We start from the raw sequence: 23,035 nt of genomic DNA, 5'->3' as shown, positions 1-23,035 counted from the left end.
ACACACACACACACACTCACACACTCACACACACACACTCACACACACATTGTTTTTGTTGGTTTCATGGGTTTTTTGTTTGTTGTTATTGTTTGGTTTTGTGGAGTGTTTTTGTTTTTATTTGAGATAGGTTTTCTTCAGCCCTGGCTGTCCTAGAACTCACTCTATGGACCAGCCTGGCCTTGAACTCAGAGATCTGCCTGCCTCTGCCTCCTGAGTTCTGGGATTAAAGATCTGAACTACAGCCTCCCACGGTGGCACGTGCCTTTCATCCCAGCACTCTGGAAGCAGAGGCAGGTGGATATCTATGAGTTTAAGGGCAGCCTAGTCAACAAAAGGAGTTCAGGACAGTCAGGCCTGGTTATACTGAGAAACCCTGTCTCAAAAAAAACAAAACAAAACAAAAATAGTGTGAGTCACCACCCAGCTACATACACATATACAAATTTTTAAAGACCATAAACATTTTTTCTTTTAATCAGTCAAATGTGTACTTCTGTAGTCAAGCTACATGGGAGGCAAAGGCAGGAGGATCTTGACAAGTTCCAGACCAGTCAGGGCTACATAGTCCTATCTTGAAAAGCCATTGGCCAAACACATACAAGCAAATCACATGATCGTGGATAACCAACACCACAATGAATGGTCTATTTAAAAACAGACCACCTTTTCCCTCCATTTTCACCATTCTCTCTAGAAACTAGTTGCTCTGAATTGATGTAATCCTGTCCCGAGAACTCCTGAAGGCAGATTTTTATCAATAATGAGTCCAAGATACAAATATATGAGCTTCCTCTCCTACCTCATGTAGACCCCAGAGGGCACCATGGTAGAGAGGAACTGCTCAGAGGCCACAACGAACTCTGGGGAGATACTGGGGTCCAGAAATGGATGGTATCCTGAGGTAAGAGGAGAAACGGTCACATGAAGGTTTAAATCCACACTAAAACACACTTCACAATTTCTCAGCCCTCCTTCCCACCTCCTCACCTGGATACTCCGGAGGAGTTTGCTTCAGGAAGCTGGGCAGCCACTCATACATTGCAATGTTCTGAGGATCAAAAGGTAAAAGGGCACATGTGTAGGACTAGCCCTGAGGAAGGGGCTCAAGGAAGGCTTACAGGTAGACACGAGGACCAGCAAAGGCTGGTCATAGGAGAAAAGGCCTTCAAAACAACAGTATCAAGTGCTAGGCTCTTCATAGAACTTACTGAGAAGAAAGAGATGTTAAGCAATGATCAATCCCCAGATTATGTGGCATAAACCCATTTTTGCCTCTATATCATGTATAGTAGTTTTTCCTAGATACTAGCTCTCCCTGAAGAAGAGCCCTCCTAGAAAAGAATATATAGGGAAGAGGCATTGTCCAGGACCCCGGAAGCTTGGTTGGGGGTGCAGAGTCTCTCTGGACCCTACACACAGGTGGACTCTAGGCAGGAGGCACGACTCACCTGGTAGGTGGCAATGACCCTCTTGCGAGCATGCTGGAACAGCTCCTCATCCCCCCAGTGTGGGTGCTCCTGCGCCAGCTTCCTGGCACACAGGTTGTGGTAGCGAAACCACAACAAGCCCAGTGCCTGCAGAAAGGGCTCCCTGTTCCCGCGCTGGGCCCCGAAAGCTGCATCCATGTGGGAAAGCAGGACAGGAGATGGACAACAGCTTGAGTCAGGGGAGCCCAGACCCACAGGCAGTTGCCCCTTCTCCAGTATAGGACCCCCAAGCAGCCTGGTGCCTCTAACCCTACCCCTCCTGCCAGGACCCCGCAGCCTCACCATACACCCCCTACATAACCCATACATATGCAGTCTCACCATACACCCCCTGTGGCCCTCCCTGCCCCGTGGAGGGGTCCGGCGCCATCCACATGAGCAGAGAGCTCTGGGAGTCCGATGGGAAAGCAGGGTCAGGCCCAGAAGCCAGCTGTCCTCCAGAGAAGCTCCTCAGAGTGTCACTCCAGGAATGAGAGGAGCCATAGATGGCACTGCCATCTAGCCAGCCGGTCACCTGGTTGCTCTGCAGGGATGAGCAGAGTCAGGAGGACCAGGCAGGTCCTTGCTGGTGGGGAGAGCCTCACCGTGTCTGGTCTTCCCAGCCAGATCCCAGGCCTCCAGCGGCTCCAGCCTCAGACCCCTCCCCGCCTCTCTGCCCTCCTGCCTTTGGCTGCCTGGCCTCACCTGATCCCGCGGGTTGCTGGGGCTCTGTCCAGTCTTGGGGTCCCAGCGGCTCCTCTGAAAGGGCAGCACCACGTTCCCGCGCTTGTCAGGGTCGAACACCGGGTCCCCACGTGGGATGTAAATGTTAAGGAATTCTGCAGGGCAGCCTGGTGTTTCCACACTCACCAGGTCCGAGAGCACGTGGTAGCCTGCCCATAATGCAGGAGGGTTTGCTGGGCCAGCCTACGGCCATGCTCATCCCTGCCTCGGGTATGGAGTCCCTGACACCCCCGCCCCCTACTCAGCTTCAGAACAGTCATCTCCTATTATGGGCAAGTCCAAGCCCTGACCTCCACATTCCCTCCTGGTTCTGTCTCTCTTGGCCTGCCTGTGCCTACACCTGCTCTAGGATGTTGTCATTGTCAGTTTGGCATTCTCCTTGGTAACTGGGAGGTGTTCAGAGATGACGCCTCAGTAGGCAGGGTTGTGGGCACCAGCTCCAACATGCAGCTAGGAGCCTCCCTGAAGGCCTGCAGCCAAGCAGGAAATCACATGTGAGCTAGCATGGACACCCAACATGGCCTGTAGGAGCCATCATTGCTGCAGGACCCCTTGTCACTGAGCTTATGACACCCCATATTGCCCTCTCTGCCGCAGCTAGGACCCTTCTCTTGGTATGTTCTAGGAGCATCAGTGTCCTAGGGACAGTTTATCACAGTCTGTACCCCAACACTCCCCTCAAATGGAGGACGCCCTACCAGCACAAGGAAGATTCATGCCTGTCAGACCTCACTTCAGCATGCCCTGCCCCCACCTGCTTTACTCCTATCCTTTTTAATGGCTTCCTCTTCCATTTCTCATCCCCATCTTTGATCCTCCTTAGTATCTTTTCTCATCCCCTGACTCCTTAGACGTAGAGGTGTCCAGCTGACTCCCACTGGCTAAGCTCCCCCAAGGGCTGAGGTTCGCTGTAGCAAGTAGTTTTGTCTATATTGCTTTTGTTCCTGGCTGACCATTCACACGTGTAAACAGTTTCCCAATCAAAACATCAGAACCACCCCCCAACCACTACAGCTCTCACCAAAGAAGACACCCAGGACTGTACGGTTCCGAAGAGATGGCTGCCCTGCAGAACCTCTCATGACCCTGTTACTAAGGTGTCGGGGGTTAGGCAGGTAGGGTTCTTTCAAGGGCTGGTAGACACCGTCTGCATAGCTGGCTGGAACAAGGCGCTGTAGCCGAGAGCCTGGCATAGGAGAGGTAAAGACAAGGATGAATTTCAATTGTGAGTGTGTTTGTCTGTGTGTCTGTGAATGAGAGTATATGCGCCTGCAGAGACCAGAGGCATCAGAACACCTAGACCCCGAGTTCCAGGTAACAATGAGTGGCTGGAAATGGGTGCAGGGATCTGAACTTGTGTCTTCGGTAAGAGCAGCATGTACTCTTAACCACTTGGCAATGTCTGTATCTCAAGTGCGTTCTTGTCCTCTTCTGTCCCTCCATACACTGAACTCTAAAGCCTTAGATGTTGGCAGCCTTTGGTGATTCTTGAGATAGCCTCTTGTGATACTTGCCAGCCCTGACTCTCCACTGGTGAGTACCGCCCTGGCCCTTGGGCTGTGCTCTCACCTACCTTTGCTGCCCCATCTGTGCTCCATGAGGTTGTTATACCATCCATCAAATCGCTGTACCTCCCAAGAAATGGAGTTCTGAGCTCCTGTGTGAAGACGGAGGAAAGGAGGTAACTGGGCAAGTGGGTGCAGGAGAGACCAAGCAGGTCATGAGGGAACGGGACATATGATTTCTGATAAGAGGGAGAAACAAGGGCAAAGTATTTTCTAAACTCAAGCCTATTCTTCAAGGCACCCAGTGAGGAAGACTCCTAAAATGGAACATGGTGCATGACTGTGCAGTGCCTGCTGACAAACAGTCTCAGCTGAGAGGAGAGAAAACAGTGACAATCCAGTAGAGGATGCAGAAACCTGGAGTCTCCTCACATCTCAAGTCCTCCAGAGGCACACCAGGACAAACGTCATTCCCAGCTGTCAGATAGCTACCACTTGGAACAAGAGCCAGCCACACCCTATAACTAGGAAGGCCAAGTCATTCTATGACCTGTCACTGGGCAGGGGCAATGTGAAGAGGGGATTGGCTCTTTCCCACTAAGCAGAGCCCCAAGGCAGGGGTGTGTCACTGCTACTCTGGTCTTTTTGCCAGTTTCTTGAGTGAGACCAAGGACTGATTCTGTGAATGACGTTGCTCCATCCTCCATTGGAACATCTTGTCACTCATCTCATTCCTTCCTTCCTTTCTTTCTTTAAGATTTATTTATATCATGTGTATGGGTGTTTTGCATGCATGTATGTCAAAGTACCACATGCATGCCTGATGTGCACAGGGGCTATTGACCCCTTGGAACTGGAGTTAGGGACATTTACGAGCTGCCACGCCAATACTGGGAACTGAACCCAGGTCCTCTAGACAGCCAGTGCTCTTAACTGCTGAGCCTTCTCTCCAACCCCAATTCCTGTTTATAATGCTACTCTAAAAACTCACAGCCCAAGAGGGACACTCAGCTGTTGGGGGAGGGGGGTTGCTGAGAACAAAGGATAGGAGGAAGGGTCTAGAATCCTCTTGGTTAGTAGATCAGGTGACCAGCCAAACATGCCCCTCTAAAAAACAACTAGAAGACTTCTTTTCTACTCACCTGAGAGAAGAGAAGAAAGTAAGAGGGGCCCCATTGCTCTGAATGTCCTTAGACCAAAGATAGGATTTTCAAGTTGTGGGTGACATGTGCCCTCACTGACACATGAAGATGCACATACAGACATCCATCAGGAAGGAAAGTGGCTTCACCTGGCCTAGGATCTAGGGCAGTAAGACACACACACACACACACACACACACACACACACACAAACACACACACACACACACACTCCAAAATAAAATGAACTGAAGCAGATCAAGAGCAGTAGTAGCCTTTGGAGAAAGTATATCTTGGGCATAAGAGGTACCAACTGGGACAGAAAATGAAGCCCCAGGAAGGGAAAGTACTGGAAAGAACTGAACCGTGGGCGGCTTTGGCAAGGAAGAAGTGTAGTGCTCATATCACTATCTCGCCGTTGCCAGCCAGAAGGGTCATCTTCATTTATCATCTTCCAAGATGCAAAAGACTTTCAAGGTTTGCTGTTGCTTGTTTGTTTTGAGACAGTCTTAAAGTCTCAAGCCCAGACTGACCTTGAACTCATGTACTGGAAGAAGACCTTAAATTATTGATCCTCTTGCCTCTACCTCCAAAGTGCTGGCAGAGCCACTATACCTGGATAGAAGCTTGCTCTTCTAAACCTTAATGTCATGCGGCCACTTTCCTCTTCAGAGCCCTACACGACAGCGAATACCCACCGATCCTAAAGCTCTTCAGACTTCCAAAGCTGGAATTGCTGTGCTCTGAAGCTATTATCTTATCCTGTGCTTTTTTTTTTTTTTTTTCAACACTGGGGATGAAACCTACGGCCTTATATGTGCTGGGCAAGTGCTCTATCACCAAATGATATCCCCTGTTCCAAGATCATTTTATTTTAAAAACACTGGTGAGTCCTTTTCAGCTTACTTCAGGAAGCTTTGCTGTCTTAGGTATCTACTCAGTCTTTCCTACTTCACATCAGGAGAACTTACCTCACAAAACAGGATAGAAGACAGAGGAGAGAGAAAGGGACCCACGCCAGAAGAAACCATTTTCATTCTATTATCTACACATTTGCTCAATAGCTAGAAACAAGCACCTGGTATACACAGGGTATTATATCTGCTTGAGGGTGCAGAAATGATTGACATGTCTTTGGAAAAGACCAGAAGACCTTGGTTCCTCTGATCCTATGCAACTCCTTCTCTAGTACTCACCCAAAGAAGCCAATGTCCCAAGCAGGAGAGTCCAGGCCAGAGCTAAGTGGAACCCCATGATGGAGACGGTAACGTGGGGTTAAATGTTGAAGTACTTCAAAACAGAGACCTAGAACAACAGAGGATAGAAGGATGAGCCCCAGATATTCGAGAGAATCATGATAAGGCAGGGCCCCTAAGAATCAAGGCTAGGGAGATGGGTTTAGAGAGCAAAAAGCAAGAGACTCACTCTCTCAGAAGGCCTCTAGTTCATTCAATAGATGACTGACCAACACGCGCTGTGTACAGAACTGGCCTCGGCTCTGGAGCCAGTGAAGAAGAGAACAAAGCCAACCTTGCCTTTGTGAACTTTAGTTTCTGAGTACCTGGACACCCTTGCTTCGGCCCAGCTCCCCCCACAGAGGCTGCTCCATTGCAGGAGTCCAGCTTGGGAAGAAGTGGCTGAGGAACCCAGCTGAGGTCTCAGGTCTGCTGTTCGTCCTCTGTGGGATCTGAGGTAAACCATTTATCTGATCTGACCATTTCATCCTCTCCTAGCCAAGGTGGGGAACGCGCCTGAACTGTTCACTCCACAGCATGATCAGAGGCTGACAGGAGGCTGAGGCTGAATTCAAGCCAAGAAGACTGACAGGTGTGATGCAAATTGGGCAGAGGCTGAAGCAGGATCCTGCGAGGAACCTCAAGTGGAGTACCACACCAGCCCCTCCTGCTTCAGTCCTGCCTTCCAGAGGCCAACAAACCATGTGGGACCACAGGTAAACAGAGGCAGCAGGCGACTCATGCCAGGACTCCTCTGGCAAAATGTCACTGAAGACATCCTAAAGACAACCTGAAGATTGGAGGCGGGGTGCTGAAAGTCACATGCTCAGATAAAGCCCCATCTTCAGCCTGGACTTCTAAATGTGCTATCTAGTTGAAGGTGAGAACCCACAGGCGACTCACACCTCCCCAAATCTACTAAACAAGTGCAAAATCCCAGCCCCTGCCCAGCCCCCAACTCATTATTCCATCTATCTAGAGGTTCTTTGGAGTGTGGCCTTTGGTAACAATTGAAGAGCCGGGCACTGGAGATCTGAAGGTGGTGTGTTGGGTATGGTAGCGTGGCAGGCCATAGTTGTGTTCCCCTAATCCAAACAGTTGGACCTCCTTCCCCTTCCAGTCAAGTCTTCAGGAGCCTGGACTCCAAATGTAGATCCATCCCTAACAACCTGTAGGCTTTCAGGCCAAATTGCTGGGGACAAATTAGAAAAGAGAGTAGCCATGCTAATAACCTCTCTGTGGGTAGGTAACCCTTAACAGTTTACGCAGCCACTTGGGTGTGGTAACTTCCCAAACAATCTGGAAATGAAGGCACAACTCCAGGGCAATGAAGCCCCGGGCAGCGGCAGATCTGGGAGAGTACACGCCTGTCTGGTTCTTGTCCACATGGCCATTTTTCCAAATCAGAGTCTTAGAATCACGACTGTTGGCCCCGAGGTGGGAAGGAGAGCGAAAGGAGTTAAAGCCACAGAGATTCCATCCTGAAGACCCAGGGAGTAACCGTATACTGAAGAACCAACAAAGTCTCTCCTTGGCATGATGTGCTGGTGCCAAGAAACCCTCTAGGCCCAAACAAACTAGGTCATTCAACATTATCAGGACCAGATGACCCTGGTTTTTTTAAAGTCAGTGTGCTGAGCTCAGGCCTTAGCAAGGTTCCTTTTAGCCTCCGGGAAAGATTGGAGGCACACGAGGCTACAATTCCTGTTCCGCAGAAAAGGAGGACCACCGGTACCCCTTTCCTCCGCTGTCCCCACCCCTAGAGCCCTCTCTCTCGGAGCACCCACTTTCGTGGGCCAGGAGAAATGTTCAAGGATCTGACCTTAGCTTCTGGTCGCCCCAGCCTGGTACTGCGGATAGGCTCCTGGACGACTCCGGGTTCGCTGTAGCCCGCTCCTCCGTTCTGGCAGCTTCTCCAGCTCTGAGTCGGGGCGGGCGGGGCTGGGGGTGAAGAGCGGACAGCGCGTCCCAGCTCTGGGGCGGGGCACAGTAGGGCGGAATAGAAGCTAGCGCGGGACCCGCGTGAAAGGGGACCGGAGCATGAAAGGTGAGACCATGTAGGATGCAGGGCTCCTGGGTGCTGAGGGTTCAGGCACGTTGGCTGTTTGGGAGGCGGGAAGGGCAAGTCTCTCTCCCCAAGTTCCAACTCTTGGGGGCTGAGGAAGAGGGTGGAAGATAAACAGGGTGCGGGGCAGGAGAGGCAGGAGAGCTGTTCCCAAATCCTCCCCACACAGTCGGGAGCCAGGGCTCTAAAACAAAATCTCCCAACATTAACCTACAGATCAGACCTGTCGCCAAAGCAAGGTATCCATCTGTCCCCAAAACCTGTAAGTCTAGATAACCAGGTTTCCTGGTGGAACCTCCCAGGTCTCACCGTCCTGTGAGCCTCGTTTGTGTTACAGCTGCCCGGGGTGCTGGCATGGGTAGGAATCGGGGACCTTAGGGGTGGGTGCAGAGGGCACAGTGCTGGAGCGCTGTCCTAGCACGCCAGTCTGTCCCTCGTTCGGTTCGAGGGCGGAGTGCCAAGTACGAGAAAGTTGACAATGACTTGGAATGGAAGGCGGAGAAGACACCAGGCTGGGTTTATGGGAGTCACAACCTGGTCCGCAATTGACTTAGAAGAATGGGGAATTGGAAGGGATTCTGCCTGGACAAAGTGCATGGTTTTGGCGACAGGACGTCTACGTCTGGACCCGGTTCCTGCCCTATCCCCACGACCAGGAGCGTTGTGAGTGAGTGCCCAAAGACGAGCAGCGCCAGGTGCCATGCGCACAGTATCTGAAAGAGAGGAAGGTAGGGAACCTTGGATCGGGTGGGTTCAGCGGTATGAGAGCAGACCTTGAAGTGCTGTTCCGGTACCGACCTCCAGGGGCGCACTTCTTGAGTCTACACAGACCAATTCAGATCAAGGGGGGATTTGTGAAGGAAAAAGTTTGACAAAAAAAAATTAAGCACGGCGAACCCTTAAGGTTATGAAAGTCACAAGATTTGTCGATATTGAATCTTTATTTTTCTTAACTGGAGTCTGAGTAGATTCGATTGCTCAGTTCCCTATCCACCACCACCCATCACTACCCGCCGCCCCCCCCCCGCCCAACCTCTCCTCCCCCAATTCACACCCCCGCTCCCCCCTCCCCCCCGCCCCCGACACCCACCTCTAACTTCCTTAGGAAGGAGGATTAGGTTAGGCGGTCCTGAAAAAGACGTCCTTTAGCCAGGCAAGGCTGTAAACCTTTAATGGGCTTTACTTCAATCAGAGAAATAAACTATCACATTCCGGTAGCCGTGTCTCACCTATCAGAGTGCTTGACAATATTAGCCTGTCACCTAAACTGCCCTTATAGAAAGCGAGCAGTCCTTACTTTGCAGGTTCTGTAGATGGGGGCGGGGGCAGAGGAAGGCTTTAGGAAGAAAATCTTGTCAAGCTTCGAAAGAGGTTCCAGATCCGGTCTTCTTCAAGACTGTTAACTCTATCTCTACCCACTGGTCCTATAAACACTGGAAATTCATTTCGTCTTGTGATAGGTAAGGGCTAGGTAACTAAATCTAAAATACTTCTGAACACGGGGGAAAGTACTTAAAGGCTGCCCCCCCCCCCCGCCAAGTGAGAAAATAGAACCCCAAAGTGAAGGAATTGGCCAGCCTCAGTGAGAAAGTGCCCAACCCATCGCAGGAGCCACAACGAAAACCTCTAGGTGTCTGTGTTACTGGGCACGACAGACTGGGTGCTCCTTTCTCGTGGCTGTGCTTTTAAAGTTGTAGGTGTGGGTTTGATTGTCCTATGGCTGCTTATGTTCATCAGTATAAAATGCATGTGTATCCCAGTCATGGTGGTGAGCTAAGGGACCAAGGGATAAAATTAATATTGATGTGAGATTGTGCTAGATTAGAACCAATTCTACAGTTAGACTTCACTCGTCAAGCCTGAGAGAGAAAGTCGGTCCCAAGAGAAACACAGGCTTTGTTGGTAAAGCAGAGCTCCTGCAGCTTCTTATTTCAGTCGATCTCTTCAAGCTGAAGCCCGGTTAGCATAATAATGAAACCAAATTAGGATCAGCCCGGAAATTCAGCTTTACCAAGCCAGGCAGTATAGAGTAAGGAATAGCTAAGTAGTGAAAAGTGAAATGGGAGAGTGGAAGAGAGCAAAGAGAGCAAGGGACCAAGCAAGGCAAATCGAATTCAGCAACCATCACTTGCTCTAACCATCCTTAATATTTGGGAGAATTGCAAATAAGTTAACAATGTCCATTCTGTACTTGAGATACAGAAAAGCCTTTTGTTAGTGTTTCTTTGACGCATCATGTTAATAGAGATGAGCCATGCTCACAAAACTTTTATAACCTCTCATTAAAATAAGCACGGGAATCCTAAGAATACGTGATCCTGACCAAGATGCCTTAAGTTAGTTAATATCTGCTTATGCTGCAAATATCCATTGTTGGGATGCACATATAATATATAATAGTATATAAATATGGGCTCTTCTTTCACGTTTCCACACACATTTGGGGTGTGTGTGTGCACGCACATGTATGAACGCATCCTATGGCATGAGAATGGATGTCAGAAAACAACTGTTAGGAATCAATTCTCTCCATCCTGCCATGTGACTTCTAAGGATCAAACTCAGATTTCCAGGCTTGGCAGCGAGCACCTCCACCACTGAGCCACCTCACTGGGCTTGAATGAGTTCCTTCTATGAACAATCCATGCTTTATCTAATTCATGTCTTCTTTCTTCCTCTCCTTCCCCTCTCCTTCCGTTTCTTCTCCTCTTCTTCTTTCCCCTCCCCCTCCTCGTTCTCGTCCTCCTTCTTCTAGCCTTGAATCACCTACAACTTGCTATGTAGATCAAGCTGGCCTCCAACTCAAAAAGTCCTGCTTGCCTTTGCCTCCCAGGTGCTGGTTTTAAAGAATGTATCACCATGCCTCTATCTAAACTCAGATCTAAGGCATTCTTCCTATATAGACTTCCTTAGAAATATAATGGTTTCAGTTTGGGTGTCATAAATAAAAGTTCACTACAACAACAACAACAACAACAAAAACCCTTATTTTTATAATAAATGTCACCAGACCAGCGGCACAGCTCATCCAGGGAAGGCACTTGCTGCCCGTGCCTGGCAACCTGGGTTCAATCGAGCCTAAGAACCCACATAAAGATGAGAGGAGAGAATTAGTTCCATAAAGATGTTGTCCTCTCACCTCCACGTAGATGCCATAGGAAGTGTGTGCGCGCACACACACACTCATACATGCACAGAATAGCTTCTTTTTAATTAAAAAATTATGCCGGGTGGTAGTGGTGCACGCCTTTGATCCCAGCACTTGGGAGACAGGCAGGCAGATCTCTGAGTTCGAGGCCAGCCTGGTCTACAGAATGAGTTCCAGGACAGCCAGGGATACACAGAGAAACCCTGTCTCGGAAAAAAACAAACAAACAAACAAATTATGTGTGTGAGTGTTTTCCAGGCATGTATGCCAGTGTACCAAGTACATGACTGTTTCCTGCAGAGTTCAGGAGGGATCATTAGATCCCCTGGAACTGGAGTTACAGACAGATGCCAGCCACCATGTGGTTGTTGGGAATTGAACCAGGTCCTATACAAGAACAACAAATGCTCTTAATTACCCCGAAGCCATCTTTCTAGCCCCTCAAAGTAACAGACCTTTAGCTATACATTTTCAGCTAAGTTTAAGAGTGTGCTTCATGTTCAACTGAATATAAACATTTAGGTTTGTGTGTTTATATTTCTTAGAGACTCTAGCTATTAGAAGAGGCTTTCTAGACAGTTCTTTGAGATTACAAAATGTAGGTCAGGTTCCTCAGATCCCTTCTTGGGCTGTTTTTAGCCTTGAATCGGCAGCGCTCTGCTAATGTGAATAGAAGTGTAGTAATGAAGGGCATAGCTCCCTCTTGTGTGAAGACTCAGAAAGAGACACCTGCGGAAAGAGCTCATTTATATTCATTAATCTGATCCAGAGTTTGATTAGAATATATGCTACATGCAGATGATACAAAGATGGGGAGATTAAATCTCTGCTCTCAAGGACACTCTGTCTAAAAGGGAGATAAATGTTCAAAGAGATGGAGTACAGTAATGATTGTGATTATGGAGACATGTTTCAAACACAATTGGAATAATAGAGTAGGAAACCGTCCCACCGGCCCAGTGGCATTGGAGGTAACTTCATACAGAAGGTAAAATGGACTGAGGCTTGAAGTGAGAAAGGGCATTTGCCAAGGCTAGACCATTCCAGGTAGAGAAGGACATAGCCTATACAAAGGCAAGAAGCTCGAAAAAGCATGTCAGTCGTGGAACAGGCAAGAAGGGTCATTACTCACAAAGCACCTTCTATGTGATAGGAAGAAAATACCCAGGATGGAGAAGAGAGAGAAGAAGAATTAGAAAAACTATTCTTGCGCAAGGCAATAGGAGAGAATGGAGCTAAAGTAGGAAGAGGCAGTAGAGAAGGCAGCCAATGGATAATTTCAAGGAATACATGGGACTAAGGTGTGTGCAAGATGATCCTCGTTCTGGCATCTTTGATTAATAGGTGGATATGATGCTAAAAAGGAAAGAAAAAAAAAAGAGTAGCAGAGAATTCCATTTGGAGCCTGCTAACTCTGAGGCATCAAAGAACTTCCAAGTGGCAAGAGCCATGAGGCAGTTGGTCATTTTGAGTTTGGAGCTCAGGGGACATCTGAGAACTATATATAAGCCATGGGAATAGATGAAATTACCTAAGCATTATTTTTGTTTTCTGCGAGCAGGTCTTCGCATATAGCTCAGGCTAGCCTGGAACTCTCAGTCCTCTTGCTCCACCTCTTCAGTGATGGGATTACAGGGGTGCACCTGTAATGTGCACCACGCCTGGCTATCCAGGGAAACCTTGATGACACCAAAGGAAGAGAATCAAGATAGAATCCTGAGCAACACAGATGTTTAGTAGAGAGGAAGAAGGAGGAAGAGCCTACACGGGGTGGCCAATGGTAGGAGACCCAGGAAAACAAGGTGCTGTGGAGCCAAAGAGCAAGTTTCAGGAGAGACAATGTGTTCTGCAGTGTCAAATACCACAAATTTAAAAGACTTTTTTAAAGTGAGAATTTCCCTTCAGGGAATTTAGTGAGGTGATGCTAAAGACAAGATTCGGCAAAGGTAGGTTACAATGGTCAAGGAGACAAGAGATAGATGGAAACACCAACACAGATTAGTGTGTCAAAAACCCTGGCCATGAAAAGGAGAGAGCTGGACCAGTCTCTCTCTCTCTCTCTCTCTCTCTCTCTCTCTCTCTCTCTCTCTCTCTCTCTGTGTGTGTGTGTGTGTGTGTGTGTGTGTGTGTGTGACTTTAGTTGGGAGAAACTTGCATTTATCCTTGAGAAAACGGTGGTCCAGTGGAGAATGGAGTGCTGTGATGACATTAGGGTTGGCTGACAGTGAGGTAGTTGTAGAGAAGGCAGTGGTAGAAGAGCCCAAGAGGAACTGCGGAGCTGGAGAAAAGATGGGTATTTCTCCGGGATGGACGAGTCTAACAGTTAAGGAGAAAGCTTAAGTTTTGTATTAAAAACGGAGGCTGTGGTTGTACGACTTGCCCAAAAGACAGGATTAAAAGCTAGGCTGTAAGTCTCCCGGTCTCTGCCTGATAGCATAGCACTGCCTGTTTGTTTCCAGTAGTATTCTTTGCACTTCCACACCCAATTTCGTTTCAGAAAGAGCCTGAGAAGCAATTCTTATTTCTGTTTTTCAGTAAAACTCGAAAGAAGTGAAATTCCAAACGACAGAAGCAGAACTGAAGCCCTCTGGAGCTGCGTGAGTCCAAAGCTGCTGCTTTGCCTTCCCAGTTAGCAAGACTCCCCCTGCTCAGAGGACGTCACAGGTGCCCTCTGGGCCCCCCAGACACACCTAGAAGAGTGACAGGAACTGGGTCTGTGGGTCACTGCAACAGTGATTCTAGGGTTCTTCATTCACCCCTGATTTTGATATCTCTAAAGTTGGGGTGCATCTTACCATCAACGGCTGTGACAGTTTAATTGGCAGTACTTTCTACATGATCTGTGAAATAATAAGGTGTCTTGCAATTAATATTGTCTAAACACTGGTGAAATGGCCAGGTGTCATTTTATTACCATCCTATGTATAAAGGGACAGACAAGAGTCAAACAAGAAAAGGGAAGAAAAGGATTATGTTGACGATACATTTAATAGTAGAACATCTGGTCCCACCACTGTGCCTCATGGAGGGCGCTTATTCAGGTTTTTCCGGAATCGCCAGTCCTGTAGCCAGGGTGCTTGAGCAGCGTGGCAGTGCTGGGTCTAAGGATCAGCCCCACGTTGATGTAGTTAAACTGTACACTTAGCCGCTTTTTGGCTCTTGTTGCTTTGGAGACCAAAAAGGAAAGACAATCTTTTCATAATCTGTACCATCTCCTTCCCGTATGGCTTTGTTTGATAGTAAATATAGTTCTTTTTATGTTCTGTGATCTGCCTGTGCTCGAGCCTGGAGGAAATAAAGGAGAGTTCTTTTTCTTCAGCTATTCCCAGAAGAAACGGAAAAGCCCCAAGGGTAACAATGGAGCTGAGTTAAAAGGTTGAGCGGTTGGTTAGGAAGGGAACAAAGGACAACGGGAGACTGACTGCCAAGACCCTAAATCTGTCACAGCCAAAAGACAGGAGACATAAAGCTGAAAGGCAGTAGAGAGGCAGGAAAGGTAATGAAGATCGAAAGGTGCCAACAAAACAGGCTTCAGAGACCACAGACCTGGGGTGGTTTATTCTTTGATGCATCCCCAGCCCCCATGGTAGTGTTTGGTACACAGAGGGCTCTCAATGAATGCCTCTCCTTGCAGCATCAACACCCCCACTCCGTGTACCCCAACCAAAATGGCTGCTCTTGGACACACACTGCCCTTCTACACTGGCACCAAGCCAACCTTTCCAATGGACACTACTCTGGCTGTCATTATCACCATCTTCCTGACTGCACTGGTCACCTTCATCATTATCCTGCCTGGCATCCGTGGGAAGACGGTAAGAAACAAGCCCCAGCCCTGAAGACTCCAGCCCCAGAGAGACTTTGCTTCAAAAGTGAGGGGTACAGACTCTGTCTAGATAGAAGCAGACCTGAGGAAGGAACTCCAGCCACAACCCTGCACATCCCAAGTGCAGACTTCCTCAGTCACCCAACCAACCAGCTGAGCATGCTTTTGTGTCAGACACTCTGATTGTAACTGGCCAAATAGGCTCAGGGGTAGAACTCCCACCCCTCCCCATCATAGAAAGGGGAAGGGCAATCTTGGAAGAAGGACTATGCTTACTAAACCCAACCTCTCTGACTCAGAGGCTGTTCTGGCTGCTTCGGGTGGTGACCAGCTTATTCATCGGGGCTGTGATCCTGGGTAAGTGCCAAATGCCACAGACTTGGGCAGCTGCCTCTGTCTTGTGAAGTTCTCTTTGTGGTCTGCTTGGCTTCTTTTTGTCTCTCTGTAGCGGGGACTGATTTGGGGTGTGATCCAGCCCACACACACCTTTCTAACCTTGGTTTTAGCCCCTTACTCTTACCCTTGCCCTGAGGGGTGTGAGCCAGAGAAACTGCAGGATGCATCCTTGAAATCTTCCTAACATCATTTTATTTGGGTCATAATAAATTTGTAGGCAGGAGGACTTTGCTGGGGGAGTTGCTTGTTTGGCTTCAGTGATTAGGAAAAACAGACTTTAAAAAAAAAAAAAAAACCAAAAAACGATGTTGTCTGTGTTTGCCCATCATGGTGTATGTCACTGCTTCCTTACCCAGCATCACCGCTGTCCCTAAATGGACTTGGAAAGGGGGTAAGCCGAGTGTGAACATGGAAAGTTTTAGATCCTGACCCTTCGCTTCATCCCACAATAGTGGTTGACAGGCTTAGTAGGCGTCAGACATGGGCTAGCGAGTGGGTATACAATTACAACAAGTTCAGGCATGGAGGCCTTGTGGTTCTCCTTCTGACTAACCCAGTAATGCTCAGAGCTTGCTGAGTTGCAACTCCTCAACCCCAGCTGTGAACTTCAGTTCTGAGTGGTCTGTGGGCCATGTCAACGCCAACACAACGTACAAAGCCTTCAGTCCCAAGTGGGTCAGTGTGGACGTGGGACTGCAGATCGGGCTCGGCGGAGTCAACATCACCCTCACAGGTGAGGTGCTTACTTGGGAGGGAGGGGAGGCTCTGCTCTGTGTCTTTGAGACATATTGATGTGTTTTGTCGGGCGCACAGAACTACAGTTTGCCCAGCACTGGAGCTGGGAGGAAGTGTGGGTGTTGGGGGAATGGCAGGAGATGAAATTCAGAACTGTCTTCTCTGTCAGCTGCTGGCTCTTAGTGTGAATGAGCCCCTACCCAAGGCGAATGCCTCAGTGCATTCCTTGGGTTCCTCCTAAGCACAGCTCTCCTGTTCCTCAGGCACCCCAGTGCAGCAGCTGAATGAAACCATCAACTACAATGAGGCATTCGCATGGCGCCTGGGCAGGAGCTATGCAGAGGAGTACGTAAAGGCCCTGGAGAAGGGCCTTCCAGACCCAGTGCTATACCTGGCTGAGAAGTTCACCCCTCGAAGCCCATGTGGCCTGTACAACCAGTACCGCCTGGCAGGACACTATGCCTCAGCCATGCTGTGGTAAGTGTGGATACAGGGTAAGACAGGCCCTACTTTCTTAAACTCGGGGAAAATCCTGAATGGGAGGAGCTGCCCTTAGTAACCTTAGTTCTTGGTTGGGAAGCCCACAGGCAAGATTTCTCCTTCATACATTTGGGACACCTTCTACCTAGGTCCTGAAGTCCTCTCTAGCAGGTAGTGGTGCCTGGGCCAGCCCTCATTGCATCTTGGCTCTCTAGGGTGGCATTCCTCTGCTGGCTGCTGGCCAATGTGATGTTGTCGATGCCAGTGCTGGTTTATGGTGGCCACATGCTGTTGGCCACTGGTCTCTTCCAGCTGTTGGCCCTCTTCTTCTTCTCCATGACCACATCACTCATATCGCCCTGTCCCCTGCGCTTGGGCACTGCTGTGCTGCACACTCACCGTGGGCCTGCTTTCTGGATCACGTTAGCCACAGGTGAGAGCCTTCCCTAGAAATAAGGGCTCAGGATGAAGGTGAGGGACTGTCATGTTGGTGGGATGGGGGCCTGTTTCTAGAGGTCAGGATGTCAGTGCCTTTTTAGAGCCTCATTCTTCTTAACGCCTTCATTTGTCAGCTTCCTCTCTCCAGTGCTATTTCCTCATTATTTTCACTTCCCTGTCACATCCATTGTCCCCTAACTCTCTTTATGCAAGTCCTCCAACTCTTCCTGTTGTGTGTCCCTCCTGTGTCCCCTAACCACACTCTCATGTCTCTTCCTAGAGGCCATGCCTGTCTTCACCTCACACTACCCCAAATGCCCTAAACCAACCTGTCTCACTGTTTCACTCTCCTACCAGGCTCTGTGTGCTCCCCCATGTTGTCTTGGTGTCTCCTTCCATTCTCATCTGTCCCTACTTCCAGTCTGTCTTCTCTCTCTTCCTCTCGCTCAGTTTGGAGAATGAAAATTAAGGATATTAGATCCATGTCTGCAATCTAGAACCCTAGGACTGTAAGTCATCTTTATGAATTCCAGTTACTCTAAGGCAGCAGCCCAAACATAGCTTAAAGTTCTTCTCCTGCTCTTAGAAGATCTTGGGAGGACTTACTAAACTAAGGCAAGACACATGTTGTCACAGGACTGCTGTGTATTCTGCTTGGCCTGGTCATGGCAGTGGCCCACAGGATGCAGCCTCACAGACTGAAGGCTTTCTTCAACCAGAGTTCAGAGGACCCAGTGCTGGAGTGGGGCTCTGAAGAAGGGGGACTCTTGAGCCCCCACTACCAGTCCATAGCTGAGAGTCCTGAGACCCAGGACATTCCCATGTCAGTGGCTTCCTCTGAGACATGTTTTAAGGAGGAACACCCCAAAGAGTCCGACTGCTCCCTGTAACGCTCTTCTCCTGGTAGCCACTGAGTTTCCAGACGGCCTCCAGACATTATTGGAGCCCCACAAAACCTGCAGAACTGCGCAGGAAGTGGTTTCAGTTGTATCATGTTCAGTTGTAATATGTATCCAACTTGTTGATGTAACAGAATAATAGACACAGCCTACTAATTCAAAAAATAAATGAACAAAAGTCCCAAGGCTCTGAAGAAATGTCAGACATGCCCAGAAACCATTGTCGTGGTGACAGCACAGGGGTGGCTATTTCTGCACAGCATCAACCTTCTTGAAAGCTTTGCCTCGTCAAGGTGCCAACCTTCCACTCATAACAAATACATTGGGCATCCTCAGCATCCATCTCTTGCCTTTGGGGGGGGGGGTCTGGGCCCCTTCCTTTCTTTTTCCAGTTTTCACAGCTTTTGTGACCTCTGGGTCCACATTAGCTGGAGAACAAACATGCCACACTCTCTTTGACCTTTAGTCCCGAAATATGCTATGTAAGATTATAGAACTTAAGAGGAAAAAAAACTTTTTTTAAAAAGTCCCAGGGTAGGTATAATGTATTTTGCCTGAATGTATGTCTGTGAACCACTTGCACGCAGTGCCTGCAGAGGCCAGGAGGGGGCATTGCAGACATGCCCTGGAACTGGAGTTACACGAACTGGCCATGTGGGTACAAAGACCTCAATACCAATACCCTGAAAGGGCAGCTAGTGTTCTACCACTGAACCATCTCTCCAGACCCCAGGATTTATATTTTTATGCCTTGTTGATCTCTCTCTTAGCTCTCAAATACAAACATAAAAGAAGACAACCGGAAAGAATTTGCGAATGAACGCCAAAATCCTAATCTTCCCCAATACATTCAGTGTGGCTAGTAGAGATTTGGGTAGAACGTAACCTGCCAGTTCCTCTCAGATCTCACTAGAGGGCGCACCTCTCCCAGAGCCATACTGTGTTTCTCGGGCTTCTCAGCACCTGAATGTACATACAGTACTTGGCTCTTACTAGCCTAGAGGAGTTTCTCAAGGTTGTAGCTCCAAATGGCCAAGAGAAGCCAAGGAAATTGATAGGCATGGGAATTATGAAGAAAATAAAAGAAACAAAAAAGTTTATTTACAGTTCTCCTGAGAAATCCATTCTCTAGAGCAAAGGCACATCGGGGTGCCCCCTTGTCGTCCCGTAGGGACAAGCAGTTCGCCAGATTCAACTATGCTCCTGGCACGCGCTCTTAACACAGTCTTCAGGTTTATGGGGTCCCAAGGAGGGGTAGAAATCCGGAGTCCGTTCTCTTCACAGGAGAGTGGTAATATTTAAGTCTGGAGTCTTCAACTGTTCGTGTTGCGGGTTGTTGAGGATGAGAGGTGAGTTTCCTTTAGCCTGATTGCTACAGTCTTTGACACTTAGATCCAGAAAGGAGCGAAGGGCGCCGGGCCGAGTGTAGTGGAGAATCACCACCGCCCCTCCGAGGAGGAGGCTCAGGATGCCTGCACCGGAGGGAGGAAAGACAGAGGGACTCAGGGATGCAGGCGCTCCTTGCCAGGATTTGGAGCCCATCCCTGGAATTTCCTACACACACAACCCTCAGAAAGAACTGACATGTATTTCACGATGCACGAGTTCTCATGCAAACCGGGGCAAGATACTGAACCCTTCCGAACTAGCCCTTCTCAACCGTAAAATAACAGTGTCTGCCCACCTTCTGCCTGCTACGGAGACGAACATATTAAATAAGAGAACCCATTCTGTAAACCGGAGAGCGCCCATCCCATACACACCCGGGTCACCACCAGGTAAGCATCCGTCGGTACTCACCGGTGGCCAGCGTGAGCCAAAAGGAGGCGCCGTAGTAAGGCGTGAGGACTGCGGAGCCCAGGCGGAAGTGGCAGAGCGGCACGCTGGAAATCGAGGCGAAGGCGAAGACACCGAAGAGCGTGAAGGCACCGGTGGTGAGCAGAGCCAGGCCTCCGTAGAGCGGGGCGGGCATGGAGAGCAGCGCATTGGCGATGATCCAGAAGCAGAATGCCACCCTGCGAGAGACCAAGGCAGCGCTCTGTGAGCGGGAGTTCCCTGACGGGGACTGCTGGAGGTGTAGAGGAACCCCCCACCCCCGAGATCTGGGTCCTGAGCCTCCTCCCAGCCCCTCGGCCTCCCCCCTCCTATAGCTGGAACGCGAATTCCCATGGGTTTTGCAGATTGCCAGCCGATGCTGCCTGCGAGGCTGCAGTTCCAGCTCCGGAGACCAAGCTCTCCAGATCACATGCACCCTGCCCCATCCCCATCCCTGGCTCACCACAGTGTTGCCGCGGCATAGTGACCGGCCAAGTGATATTGGTGGTACAGCCCGCAAGGACTGCTCGGTGTGAATTTCTCTGCCAGGTATAGCACTGGGTCCGGCAGTCCCTTCTCCAAGGCATGGACATACTCTTTGGTGTAATCTTCGTTCAGACGCCAAGTGAAACGCTCATTGTAGTCAATGGTCTCGTTCAGCTGCTGCCTCGGTGTTCCTGCGGGAAGCCATGGGGGTCAAGGCACCTGTGCAAGGCCAGGGACCCGGAAACTAAAGAGTTTCAGTTAGGGAACTAAGGGTGGGGCGACTGTCAGGAAAGAGAAAGGCTAGGTAGTAGTACCGGGAAACGCAAAGTTAAATCGAAGGCTTTCTGAACCCGAGGGATGTGAAAGGGCCCTCTATCTAACACAGTGGCTCTCAACCTTCCTAATACCGTGACCCTTTAATACAGTTCCTCATGGTGTGGTGACCCCCAACTATAAAATTATTTTTGTTGCTACTTCCTAACTGTAATTTCGTTACTGCTAGAAATCCTAATGTGAAGGTCTACGTCTTCTGATGGTCTTAGATAACACCTGTAAAACAGTGGTAGGGATCGCGACCCACAGGTTGAGAACCATGCCGCTCCGTTCCTAACCACAGGATCTCCTGCCTCCCCCCCCCAACCCCACCAAGAGCCCACTTTGCCCCAACCTCCTTACCTCTGAGTGTAATATTAACGCCCGCCAGCCCCACGTGCAGACCAACATGGACTTGAACACGAGATGGACTGAAGGCTTTGTAGGATGTATTGGTCCACACTCTCCCCACGAACCAGTCTCCACTGAAATGCACAGCTAGGGGGAGATGCACACAGTGACATGTGGGTGATGGTGGAAGTGGGGAGACGGAAACTAGAGGCTTGGTGATGGGAACGGGAAGATGAAAGTCTAGAAGCCTGGTGTAATAACATAGTAAGGACAGAACAGTGAGCAAGTACAGTGGCTGAGGCAGGGGGATACCTGGGCAAATAAGCACTTCTCAAGGTCAGCCTGGGCTACTTAGTGAGAGACTGTCTCAAAACAAATGGAGAACAGATAAGGGTGCTAGAAATAGGTGCGAAGTAGAAGAGGGGCGGCAAAGCTCCTAGATTCTCAGTGCCTCTCCTTCCTTACTCCACACCCCCTCCCCCAAGTTACCCAGTTCACTCACCCACAATTTCAGCACCTATGAACAGGCTAAGGAGGACTCTCACCAACCAGAACCAGCGCTGTAGGAAAAGATACACACTGGATCAAGCTTGGGTACCACCCAGCCCATCCTCAAGGCCTCCCTTGACCCCACTCCACTTCATTTCTGACCTCTTGGAGATGATGCTTTCCCTTCAAGTTCCTCTATGCCAATGATGTTTCTGGTATTTTCTGGGCATGTGTTTCCCTGGCCATTTTCCCTCGCTTACTTTCAGGTCTACCTCGCCTGGCAGTCTCTGACTACCTTTATACCCCCAGCTGTCTGGCGCCAGCTCTCCGCCTCTAATTCAATCACTGCTTGGTGAGACTCAGTGAATTCACAAGTGCCACGCAGACAGGGGTCACCTCTCCCAGAAGAGGGAGGCCCCAGGGCCTCGTAGTCAATTAAAAGAGAGGGACTGCGGATTTTTCTAGACCTGCCAGTTCCTCCGAACCAACAAAGATCAACAGGAAAAGGTTTTCTCAGACTTATAACAATGTAGTTCAGGACCTGGAGGCTGGGAGTGTGGAAATTTCTCTTGCTTGCTACACGTTTGAATCCTCTGTGAAACTCTCTTGAGTCTTTAACTCAACACAGTAAGAAAAGCACAGAAGTCCCCATTCTCTTGATCATGGTCCAAAGCACAGAACAGAGGGGCTAAGGCATTTAGAGACCAGAGATGTGTGTGTGTGGGGGGGGTGAGGGGGTCCTGGCCACACCCGAAGCCTAAACTTAATCCCAAATATACTGGGCTGATTCCCACTGCTGCTGCAACTTCCAAAAGAAGGCAGCTGGAGTCTCTTCCCGGGATGTCCTGGACCAAGGAACCTCTTCCTCGGAAGAGTCTCTTACTGCACCAGACTTATAAATTTGCATCTGCTGATCCTCGGAGAATCTTCCTTAGTCTCTTCTGTCCTGAGTCTCCAAAAAAACTCTCTCCATATCGCACTCTTACCCCCACGAAATGGGCTTCTTCTAGAATCCCTCTAAGGAGAGCTTTGAGTACCCCCTTACCGAGTGCCCACGGATTCCAGGCAAGATGAACAGGAAGCTAGCAGCCAAAGACAAGAACACCAGGATAACAATGAGCAGCGGTACGCTGAAGCTGACGGCATGCCTAGGCTGGGGGTAAAAGGGTAACACTCCGTCCCACGCAGTCATCCTGCAAGAAGTTCGAGAACTGTTCGCAGGCAGCGAGCTGGGATGAGTGATAAAAAGTCCGAGCCCTGCGGCTCTCCTAAGAAGCGCAGAGGCGTGATATCCCGAAACTCTTTCCTGGCCCTGCGACTTCACGCAGTGTTCACCAAGAAACGCAGACCCCCTCCTTTTATAGGAGCGTGGGCAGCAAGCAGGGGCGTTGTCCAAACCAGGTAGCAGGGTCCTGTCTGGATGAGGTCATGCAAACGAAGGGGCGGGGACATGCAAATAACGGAAATCCTGTCCTTAACTCGACCGCAAACCTCTGATTC

The 23,035-nt window shown here is 49.4% G+C and overlaps 3 protein-coding genes across 3 annotated transcripts in view; 1 reads left to right on the top strand and 2 right to left on the bottom strand.

Moving 5' to 3' along the window:
- Positions 1-6,145, bottom strand: part of Duox1 (dual oxidase 1) — a 32,229-nt gene extending 26,084 nt beyond the window's left edge. The window contains exons 1-8 of the mRNA XM_021155881.1: positions 6,057-6,145; positions 3,787-3,870; positions 3,235-3,399; positions 2,175-2,362; positions 1,812-2,013; positions 1,452-1,618; positions 991-1,051; positions 803-899 (exon numbers count right to left, since the gene is read on the bottom strand). Coding sequence (XP_021011540.1) covers positions 803-899; positions 991-1,051; positions 1,452-1,618; positions 1,812-2,013; positions 2,175-2,362; positions 3,235-3,399; positions 3,787-3,870; positions 6,057-6,114 — 1,022 coding nt within the window. The 5' untranslated portion in view covers positions 6,115-6,145. The remainder of the gene's footprint in view (positions 1-802; positions 900-990; positions 1,052-1,451; positions 1,619-1,811; positions 2,014-2,174; positions 2,363-3,234; positions 3,400-3,786; positions 3,871-6,056) is intronic.
- Positions 6,146-8,082: 1,937 nt separating this feature from the next.
- On the top strand, positions 8,083-18,262 carry Duoxa1 (dual oxidase maturation factor 1). Its single transcript, XM_021155834.1, has 10 exons — positions 8,083-8,142; positions 8,377-8,422; positions 8,772-8,888; positions 13,844-13,905; positions 14,943-15,123; positions 15,434-15,491; positions 16,129-16,263; positions 16,529-16,742; positions 16,961-17,178; positions 17,820-18,262. Exons 5-10 carry the CDS (start codon positions 14,977-14,979, stop codon positions 18,071-18,073), a joined length of 1,026 nt encoding a protein of 341 aa, XP_021011493.1. The 5' UTR covers positions 8,083-8,142; positions 8,377-8,422; positions 8,772-8,888; positions 13,844-13,905; positions 14,943-14,976; the 3' UTR covers positions 18,074-18,262.
- An 890-nt stretch (positions 18,263-19,152) lies between these two features.
- Positions 19,153-22,862, bottom strand: Duoxa2 (dual oxidase maturation factor 2). The gene is made up of 6 exons (XM_021155836.1): positions 22,581-22,862; positions 21,549-21,606; positions 21,059-21,193; positions 20,361-20,574; positions 19,883-20,097; positions 19,153-19,554 (listed from the first exon to the last, which is right to left on the bottom strand). Exons 1-6 carry the CDS (start codon positions 22,725-22,727, stop codon positions 19,361-19,363), a joined length of 963 nt encoding a protein of 320 aa, XP_021011495.1. The 5' UTR covers positions 22,728-22,862; the 3' UTR covers positions 19,153-19,360.
- Positions 22,863-23,035: the final 173 nt, after the last annotated feature.

The sequence above is a fragment of the Mus caroli genome, chromosome 2 (genome assembly GCF_900094665.2).
Source record: "Mus caroli chromosome 2, CAROLI_EIJ_v1.1, whole genome shotgun sequence".
Taxonomy (NCBI): domain Eukaryota; kingdom Metazoa; phylum Chordata; class Mammalia; order Rodentia; family Muridae; genus Mus; species Mus caroli.
Note: the sequence above shows the minus strand (reverse complement) of the source record. Positions and strands in the feature narration are given on the sequence as shown.